Source organism: Egretta garzetta, unplaced genomic scaffold (assembly GCF_000687185.1).
Source record: "Egretta garzetta isolate BGI_Z169 unplaced genomic scaffold, ASM68718v1 scaffold151, whole genome shotgun sequence".
NCBI classification, from domain to species: Eukaryota; Metazoa; Chordata; class Aves; order Pelecaniformes; family Ardeidae; genus Egretta; species Egretta garzetta.
The window spans coordinates 2232479-2243500 of NW_009258615.1; the positions used below are offsets into that span (position 1 = coordinate 2232479).

Consider the following 11022-nt stretch of genomic DNA (forward strand, 5'->3'; position numbering starts at 1 on the left):
TTAATTTTCTTTTGTCACAAAGCTCCAAAACAAAACAACAAAAAAACAAGCAATAAAAATAACCAGTTGTTGTTGTTGTTGTTCATGAAGCATGGCATTTTCATGGCTAAAATTGCCCAAGGGAATGGAGAAATTAATTTCAATAAATTGGATTTTATGGGTATAAAAGACCTCTGAATAAATGAAAAACTATGAGATGACATTTGGATCAAAGGAGATATACCCATTGACTTTAATAGATGTTGAACTGGATCTTTGATTAACAAACTACCTTATTAACGGTGAGGCAGCAACACCGACTGGAAAAGGTAACAAGGCACAGGATTAAGGAAGCAATTTGGGGTAGGAAGGAATATTCAACATAGCACAGTTTTCTAGTCATGCAGAACGCAGTGCCAGAAATGACACAATTCAGATGGGAACCTGTGTTATCATTTTGATAACGTCTTCTGCCTCCACTCCGCTCACAAGGCTCACGTACTCATCTGTACAGCTCTGGTTCAGCACCTCTGCTCATCGGCACTGCCTGTAGGTTCTCCCCGTTACATCCTATGGGTCTACCTTAGGTAAGGTAAACATGAAATCATGGGCCTCTGTTCATTAATTTGATACACCTGTTGATATTTCCTTTAACATGGGTAGAAGGTATGCTTGCAAATCAAAAGCAATGCACAGATTTGCTCATTAATGACCACCAGATGGACACTAATATTCATATATGTGCACATACAGCAGTGAAAAAGTTTACCAAAGTTTTCTAATAAGTTAATACGAACAGAAAATATTTGCAATTAATCAGTAAACTACAAGAAGTGTGGTTCATAGGGAACCTACGAAAACCTGTGTTCTGTTTATATCCATATGTACACATATATACATAGAATTTTGGTTTTCGCTTAGAACTAGTGCAATAAATCAACCTTTTCTCTTTCTGCTTATTTTTTTTTTTCAATTCAAGTTTTGTAAATTATGGTAATCTGGCATGAGCAAGAGTCTGCTCTGAATTGTACCGCTGGAAGTCAGTAGTCACTCTACCAAATACATTTATAGCAGCATGAGGCCATAATAGGTCAGACACAACCGCTATAATGTTCTCAGATCCAGAAGTAAAAAAGGGAAATTTACAGCCTAGGATCTGTAGGATTCCCGATCACTTTCTTGTCTTCTCCTTTCAGTGCTGGCAAATTTGGAGATGAGGTCCAACTTCAAGACAGATGCCAGCTGATATGAATCCATACTACTGCTCTCTTCCCTGCCCAGCACAAGTAGCACCACTGAGGATGGTCAACATTTGGGTGGAAAGAACTAGATTAGTTTTTTCACCAAATCAGTCTCCTGACCCAGCTCTGACAGTGCTTGTACCAGGACAAGGGAGGTGACTGGAAGACAAATTTAGCTTTATGTGTGCCAGTCTCTCAAACCCACAGAAACCCAGGACTATTATTCACTTTTTAAATGCTCACTCTATTTTACCATTTAGAGTCGGGTTTTGGGTTTTAGGGTTTCTGTTGTGAACACAAAATGGTGACATTATAGCAGAAAATGTGGGAGTACACAGACAGACTGAATGACAAAGTGAGGAGGCATCGTCCATGCAGGCAAGGATCAGAACATCACACAAGAAAGATGAGAGCTTTTCAGGAACATCCTAGAAATAGGATCAAACTCAAGAGCCCAAAGCAAACCGCCAACATATGTAGGCATGGAAAAGCCAAATTTGATCTTGAGATGCATCAAACAAGATCTCTCCAGCAGAGACGGGTAATCAGTAATGCCATTTTACCTAAGGAAAGAGCGGCAGAGGACAGGGAAGGGACAAGAATGCTAAACAGTAAAGTTAACTACATCTAGAAAGTTATTAAAAAAGATTACATGACCTAGTTGCTTGCGATATCACAATAAACAGACTCATGAAATAATCTTTCTGAAGATTAAAAACATGAGGGGGAAGGGGTATAAGATTCACTTTCCAAATCAAGAGCAGACCACAAGGCTGCCGTAAGCTCTCCACAATGAATACTTCAGGTTCTAAAATAGCTGCTTCCAGGAACAAAGATTTGAACCACCAGCTTGCATTAAAGCCTATTTCTTGACCTCTTCTGAGCACCCACCCCTCCCTGCATAACAATTTGCACCAAACACCCGTGGATATTCAATATTAAACAACTAATTAAAACTTTTGCTGTTTTCATCGCTTTGAACAAGAAGCTGGTTTTGGCGTTTTCAGGTCTTCATACAAATCGTACCTCTGCAGCTCTCATTCCTAAACTTAATTAATAGTTATTATTATTTATGACTGCACTGCATCCTAGTCCAAGCTTTAATTTGGTCTTCTAAAAAGAGAGCCTGTGGCTGTTTTCTTGGACTTTTTCCTTCATCTTTTTTTTCTCTGAAATAACATTATTAGTTCAGATCTTGTAGCTTGTTTTTATATGGCTAGTACTTTGTCTTTGTCTCTCTTTTGCTCCCTTTTACCCTTCTGACTTCTTTATTTTTAAACTGCTCCAACCTAACTTCATTCGGATTTCTTACTCATGGATGCTTCAAGGACTCACATCGCTGATTATTATCCTTCCATTCTCATTAGTCCAGACCTTAATTTTATTTCAAAGGTCATATGGTCTGTATGTCCAGTGGGCACAGTAGCTGGCTTGTGTTCATACACAATACATCTTTCTTCTTAGCTGACACTCATGAGCCTGGTAGTGCCCTTTATGTGAAGACTGGCCATTACCATCTCTATAATACCGGTAAAATTTGCCATTTCTGCTAAAATCCCAATTTGTTCTCTAATCACTTGCACTCTGTTCCCAATTCCCATTTTTCACTGACTTCTGAAATTCCTGCTCTCCACAGACACTAAAATTTGTTTCTGAGTAGAAGTGGTCACTACTAAACCAGCTCACTGGACTTTACAAAGTCCAGTTTAAAATTTCTACCAGATTTTCTAAAATGCTATTGCATTTGCTCCATCTTTTTTTTTTTGTTTCTCATGTGTCATAATTTTCCCATCTATAAAACACTTCATTTGTTTTAATAAAATGCTTAGATATCAAGGGACAAAAAGCACACCACTGTTATTGTTAACAATATTAATGTTATCTTTCCATCCCATGTCCTACCCAGAGACTACTTCAGATTCCATCTTCTCTTCAGAACATTTCTAAGTTAGTGCTCCATTCTCTACCTGTCCTATCTTCTGCAACTCTCCCATCCCTCCTCCCTTGTCCCACCCACTCCACCCTGACCACTTCTTTTTTAAAAATGTTCCTTTGTTGTTTTCTCTGATCTTTTCTGCTTATGATGGAGTAACTCTTGATATAACTGTTCTGTAATATTGTGTCTTTATTAAAAAAATGAAAAGCTAACATTTGACTGTATGAGCTGTTGCAAAGAATATATTTCTTCTCATTTATTATTCTGAAAGTAACATATAACACTGCCTATAAAGCATTAGATGCATAAAAGAAAGGAACAGAAGCCACTGTGATCATTACTAAAATAAATGCTAAGAAATTACATTACCAGAAAACCTTGGCAGAATCAGCTAATTATAGCTGGCACAGATAGATTACAGATAGCCAGCTACAGTCATCTGAATCCCTCTGTGAGAACCCTATGATTTCAACTGCTTTTTCCTGGGGAAAGCTGCCCCAAGCTGAATTGGTTTAGGTTGAAAAATTCCATCATTTATAGGAATAAAGTCTACAAAACGTTCTGTCTGCTTCCAGCACCTCCAGTTCTGAGGATTCTTTAAAATTTTGACAGATTTCATAGGAAAAGCTCCAGAATGATTAAATGATCCAACCCCCCTTGTTTGAGTGCTTGTGAACCCTTAACAGAACTTCTTATCCATATCCATTAGGATACAGCATCTGGTTACATGATCACATGCTCTGTTTCCATAACACTCCCCATTCAGTGCACAGCACAAAGTAAATGAAGTTGCTGTGTGTAGGACTTCATTTGTATCTACTGAAGACATGGGAACATGGCAGAAGCATGAAGCAGGGAACTGCAGAACAAGAAAGGATGAGCTTAGAGCAACCCAATGCTGCTTCAATAAACTGCCCCTACCCCCGAGCTCTACTCTGGTACTAAGCCATGGGACAAGCATTTTCACTAGTGTGTTCCCAGAAGCACCTTTTTTAACTATATCGCTAGCTGCATCCAACAGCAATAGTTTTGTTATTAGTGTATGCGATGAGATGAAATTGCAAGTGCTCAGCAAAATCAGGTCCTTGCTTTCTCAGAATGGCCACCTCCCCTTAGCTGACCCCTCCGAGTGCCCCGGTGCTCTTCCATGTGCCTCAATGCCACATGTGTGCACCGGGAATGACAACGCCACTTCAGCTGGTAGGTGCTACGCAGCCATTAACATCTGCAGCTGAGGTACTAGAATGACACTGCAGAAAAGCCTGCAAGGAAATGGGTAGCACCGGAGCACTGGCTGAGTGAGCACCAGTTATCTCATCTCGCACACTGCACGCATTGGAGAGGCTGTGGGACATGCAACGCGTGATGATGTAGTTAGAACTTGATGACATAATGTAACACACAAAGGGAAACGAATTCATGTTGCATGGGTGACTAAATTTAGCATTTCTCTTCCCTGAGTACCTGACTTTGCATCCTTAACACGCTTCCATGTAATCTTTCTTCTTCTTCACTGAAGGTACACAAACAGCTGTAAAATATTGACCAGGTAGCTGCCACAAACTGTTACATGTTAGGAGCAAACTAACTCCCAAATGATTTGTGTTCATATCCTTTCCATGCATAAAACCGTATTTAGAGATGCAAATTTCCCTGCACATTAAAGGTAGCTGTTGCATGCGTGTCTATTTTGCATGTGCGAAAGAAAATTTTGCATACACAATGGGTACACCTCCTCTAAATGGCTTTTGATTGCAATGTAAGTACTGCTTTTAGAAAATTGCATCCCATTAAATAATGCAGAAGAAATCCAACAGTGTCTAGTGAGGAACTAAATTAGTGAAAGTGGGGATTCAGAAAATACTGTCCTATGTGCAATAGTAACACTTCATTATTGGTTTATACAGACAACAAACAAACTGGATAATTTATAGCTCAGATAAGCCTTGGTTAATATAACCACACAGGTTGTAAAGGGAAATGGGAGTATGCATTCCCCTGCCTAGATACCTCTCCCAAGGCAGAGCGGGAAGGCTCTGCCACGCTAACTCTTACTTTGCAAAGGGCAGATGAAGATTTGGCCCCCTTAACACCAATAAACTGGCTACCAGAGCAGACCCACAGCATGGGGAGGGTGCAATAGCTACACCTGGGGAAGGGCACTAAGCAATTGCTCCAACCCAACTGGTGCAAGAAAGCAGAGGCAAATTTTGAAAGCCTGCTGGGCAAGATACAACTATATTTCAAGGCTCAGGCCAGGTAGTCCTGCCTAACTGACAGCAGGGGCTGGCTTTTTTATAATGTTGAAAATTTTGAGAGAATAAATCATTTTATAGAAGGCAGCAAGAAACATTTGAGCTTAAAATTGTGAATAGTGCTGCTGGTATAAAGCTACTGTTTTTAGAGTACATTCAAATCATTTACGCATGGAAGATCTAAATAAAATAGCTAAGCAACTAGAAAATTACATAGAAAAAAATAAGAAGGTAATGTGCAGAGACTAAGTTATTGTAGCTTGGTGGAAACCGTTCTAAGTGTTACTTCCATCTTCAAGCTCCGTACAGGATTCCTGTTTGTTCCTGAACTTGTACTGACTGAGACTAGGATATAGGTCTTGGCCTTATTATCTGATAGTTTGTAATATCTACTACTTGATGACTTGATGAGAAATTACATTTTAAAAAGCTTGATATTAATTTAAAACCTACAAGCTTTTGCTCATTATTTCTGAGACAGCCTATTCAACTCCTAGTCAGCAGCTACAGCAAAGTATGCTGACCCCATTGATGAGGTAATCAATTATACTGGAACAAAACAAACTAGTAACCAGAAAGAGAGGAAGCCTATGGTTTTATACAGAGCCAGAGAAAACAGGGAGAAAGAGCATTTGGCAAATGACACAGGACAAAACATTTCATTTCAGGTTCCAAGAAGATATATTTTAAATTTGTATTAAATATGATTTACAAAATCAATGTTCTTCTATGCTGGACAGCTTTACTCGGAGTGAATGAAGACAAACCAGGGCACGCATCCAAAGCTGGGGCTCTACAGGCATGTGGCACTCTGGAACGGAGGTTTACACGCCAGCAACTGCAATTATCCCAACTAGCAATGATTTAGCATTCTGTGATGTCTAGAGTGCAAAAAATCCAGGCTGTACCTTTATATCACAACCATCTGAAATCCAGGTTTAAATTCTGCCTTTAAAGAGGCTGCGGCACAGCTTGCTGCTGTGTGCACGTTGGAGAATAAAAATGATTAATTCTGCCCATCAGTGAAGTTTTCGCTTATGAGTATCACAAGCCTTTGCTGTGTGCAGCAGAAAAAAAAATGAAAATCATTTTTATGCTTAGCTTCAAATCCTTATTCAAAACCATGTAACAGCGCTAATTACTAAACACCGGGATGACTGAATAAAATATCATAAAATGCTGACATAAAAAAAAAAAAAACCACGCCACAGAACAAACCACCTTAAACGTAAGCGCATTTACCACAATCTTTTTTTGTGCGTGATTTTACAATCCCAAGTTCAGAAAAGATTTTCGTGTTAAAATTAACTGAAGAAAGTAATTGGGAAAGAAGTAAATCAAAATGGAAATATATCATCTAATACGAGCTCCCATGATGAGCTGAACATCTGAAAAAAGAGCAGAATGATCAATTCCTCACCACAAGAGAGAGACGCAAAGACTGGCTTGGGGAAAAAAGATTTCCTTTTGGAATCACCACAGCGGGAGCCAGAGGAAGCTTTGCACCCAGAGACCTAATGTTGTCTGTTAAGCTAACAAAACTAGTCTGGAAGAAGAAAAAAAGTAAGACTTCATCTTTTCATCCCCTTCCACTTCACTGCTCATCTCCCTAGTGCTTATCTTGATCCCAGTTTTCTTTTTCTGAGGATTTTTTTCTCCCTCCCCCCTTCCTTTCTTTCTTTTTTTTTTTTTGATGCTGACGGGGGGAGCAGCATGGGTGCCTGATGCCAGCTGCGTCCTAACAGGGACCCTGCCTTTCTCATTTGCATTGTCACAGTCAGCCGCTACAGAATATGCCACAAAGGACCTGGAAAGGGCCGGCGATAGAGAGCACACTGCAAATTCAGCACAGCCCTCCACCAAGCCACGCAGAAGATGGGTACTGAGCACTGTGGCTGGTGTGGGCCAGCCCGAGTGCTTGCCAATGCGTCCAGTCATGCTGAGGGGGTTAAGACCTCAAATGAAGGGCAATGCCTTGTGCCACTGGAAAATTCAGAAAGAAAAGATGGAAAGAGCCTACCTAAGCCAGCTGCTCTCTGCCCAGTTTGCCACAAGGGTGTAATGCAAAACTTGGCGTGACTGAGAAGGAATCCCCAGAGGGGATTTCTGGACAATGTGCTCTAGGATGCCTCACCATGAGGCAACGACAGCGTGCACCATGAGACAACGACAACGTGGCTATAGGGATGCTGGTGACACACAATGGTCACTCTGTACCAAGCCAGAGACTAAACTAACTGTGTGAATACAATATGCACAATGTACACATATCATTCTTGTATTTATACATGGAAAAATTCTAATGCAACGTATTATTTGTCTGAGGTTTTATGCCATATTCTTCTTTCAGTTATGCTACAGGAGACCTGCCCTGCATAACTCAGACTATAATTTGAACAGTAACTTTTATGCGAACACCACAAAAGCAAGTCAGCAATGGCTTATCATACTAGGAGAGTAAGGACAACCACAGGCTGGCTGTATGCTGTAGGGGTGCAGCGAGCGACCACACATCTCAGTCTGCACACTGTCCCCCTTAGAGTTCAAAACACTCTGGGGGCAGGAGTCCATCCAGAGGGAAGGTGTTACAAAGATCATAGACCTGAATAAAGTGCAACTAAAATATAGACTATCAGGTACAGCTCTACATTAGGCTGAAAATAACTGCATTTTCTAGTGTTCTTGTTATCTTAAAAAAGCATCTTGAATAATTACCCACACAATTCAAAGGAATAAAATCAGATATTCTTGGCCAAGTTAGCTTGGTGTATCATTGAGTAATTTGCCTCACTTTATCTACTAATGGCATGTCTAGAAATAAGAAAAATCTGAATTTTAACCTTGAAATATGAACTCTACAAACCCATATTTCAGTGTGTGCATTGTAAGCCCACACCAGGGAATACTTTCAAAAATAAAAATAAACTTCCAAACTTTGAATGCATTTTAAGGGTCAAAAAGCAATGGGAACAAATGCATTATTTAATCATAAAAACCACACTCAATTCAGCACAAGGCTGAGGAGGGAGCTCAGGCTCCCAGAGGCAAGTGAAGTGAGGACTGCTCTGAGGGAGCGCTGCAAACGGGGCTGGAGCTGAGCTTTCCCTCAGCTCTGCCTGGGAGAGGTGGGGAGGTCGAAGAGCTGGAGAAGACAGGCAGCTCTTAATAAGAACGAGCTGCCATTTTCTCAGGAACAGTGAAGCAGAGAGGAAAAATGGTAGGCAACTTCTTGCTTACAAAAACAAAGCCATTATTCAAAACTGAGAAGACCGACCTTTAAAAGCATTGGCTACTTACACATTGCTTCAACTCCATGATAAAATTCTTATCCTTTTTAATGGCGTGTTGTTAGCAGCTACATCTTTATTACAGTCTCTGTGTTTCTGCTTCATCCTCATTAAGAGTAAGGTCCATTTCTTACCTGACCGACACAGGCTCTGCTCTCATTACCTTGACTCAAAGCTAACAGTAACTTTTAAAAAATGCTCACAATAATCATCAGCTATACTATGCTTACCCTGAGGTAGTTGAGGGTGAAGTTTGTCAGACCCATTCGAGTGATGTTTTTGGACAGCTGCTCCAGCACCTGAGGGTCTTGTGCCTAAACAACAGAAGAAAAAAGAATTTTCACTTTGCTTTTTGTCTATTTATTTTTCTCTGTGTGCTTGGTGTAGTGCAGGGGGGGTTCTCTGAAGAGAGATGCCATTCCTATGGAAAAAATACACATTGATGCTAAATTTATGTCATGAGCTACGGAGTTCTGTTTTCACAGGAAAATGCAAAACTTCATGAAATTGGAGCAGAATAAAGATTGCTTTCCAATATCTTCTTTCTGTCCTTACCATTCAAGAGACAGACCTAGGAGGCCCGGCCATGCACGGGGTGCAAGCAGGCAGGGCCCCACCAAAGAGCTTCCTGAGGGATCACAGCATACTTTGAGCCTTCCATTTGTTGGCTGGGAGCCCCAGGAGACTAAGCAGGTAAAGGCAGGAACAAAGAAAGTATTGCTTTCTTTTTGTGGATAAGAAACTGAAGCAAGAGAACTTATCAAGGCACCTTCAGAAGAGCTGATCACATAAGTGGCATTAAGCATAGGCTGCAGAACCCTTCTGGTCTGTTATTTTCCCAGAATTAAACAGGAAAAATGCAAGCACAGTCCTCCTCTGACCCTAGCCAGAGCTTTACCTGTGAGGCCAGCCTCCTCTTTAAAATGAGATCAATCTCATTACTAAAATTAATACCTGCTGGTTGCTGCCTAACCTGGTCTACTCTCTTTGAATTGCAGCCCCCTAAACACATGTTGTCGCTCATGGCCATCCTCGTTGTCCCTTAATGGGATACTGTTGAAGATTTCAGAAGATCAGATCTCTGAAATAACTCTGAGACAGAAATGGTAGGGCAGATTTTCAAAGGTAATTTCTTCAGGCCTCTAGCAGCATTTTCAAAAAAAGTCCAAGCTGTTTAAGTTATTTAAAATCCCTCACTAAGAATATATCTTTATATATGGATATGTAAGTTGATATCAAAATACAGGCACATATTTGGGCCTATGTTCTTACCCTCTATAAAACCATAGTCCTGTAATTAATTTTTTTGATATGGACCACTACAAATCTGAACGATTCTACAGTGCAGAACTGAAAGTGGCAATAAGACTCTGTCCTTTATTTCTCCCCAACGATTTACTCTATAGTAGTTTGACTTCAAACTGTAGAATATTTAATATTCTAATATTCCATTGTGTGCATTTTCATGCAGTTACCAAAAAAAAAAAAAGTCTTGAAAGGTGAAAAAAGAAGAACTGGATTAAAATTCTAACGGTTTCTAAGTAAATATATGGTAATTACTTATTTTCTGTCTCATACAAAGGTAACAGTTTGCTTAATTTAAGGGCTAAATATAATTCGTACCTACAATGATGAAAATTCACTGAATTTAGTGTAGTTGATATCAGTAAGAACAGATTATGGGCCCAAATCATACAGACCACCAAATGGGATTAAAAGGAAAACTATGTGCTAAAACAAAATGAAAACATAGCAACAGTGGCAACAATAGAGCACTGAGAAACAAGGGGGTGATGAAAGAACTTGTAAATGGATGCACTTGCAGGCAAACCAAAATATTTATAGTTAATTGCCTTGGGTGTGAAATTTGCTGGAGTTCTTCATAAACCTAATCTCGTCTTTTTGCATTAGGTCAAGTGAAAAAAGGATTACTTACATGCATGGCTAGAATGCTGCGTGGGACTAATTCTCTGTACTGTCTAATAGTAAAGTGCCATGTTTTTATTCTCATAAGATCATCAAAAGTAAACTCCAAGATAAGACGTCCTTCTGTGCATACCTAGAATACATAAAACACATGAAATAAATTCCCAGGAATTTTGTTTTCAATGGTATTGTATCATCGATTAAACAACATTCAAAAATATGAGAGCAGTATTCTATTGTTCATCTCTGCTAGATTAATTGTTTTTCTTTCTCTTGGGAAGAAAAAACGAATGTGGGAAAATGACTTCATAGGCCGTACCATGGAGACAGTAACTTATAATACTATAGATTTTATAGCATTTCACAAACATAGAATATTGTGTGTGCTAAATCTTATT

At 39.7% G+C, this 11022-nt stretch overlaps 1 protein-coding gene across 3 annotated transcripts in view; it reads right to left on the reverse strand.

Annotated features, from left to right (window-relative positions):
* The window catches only part of LDB2 (LIM domain binding 2), a 223100-nt gene that overhangs the window by 37275 nt on the left and 174803 nt on the right, over positions 1 to 11022 (reverse strand). For all 3 annotated transcript variants that reach the window (XM_009648029.2, XM_009648028.2, XM_035903479.1), the window contains exons 4-5: positions 10635 to 10757; positions 8929 to 9012 (exon numbers count right to left, since the gene is read on the reverse strand). In XM_009648029.2, the coding sequence (XP_009646324.1) occupies positions 8929 to 9012; positions 10635 to 10757 (207 nt within the window). The remainder of the gene's footprint in view (positions 1 to 8928; positions 9013 to 10634; positions 10758 to 11022) is intronic.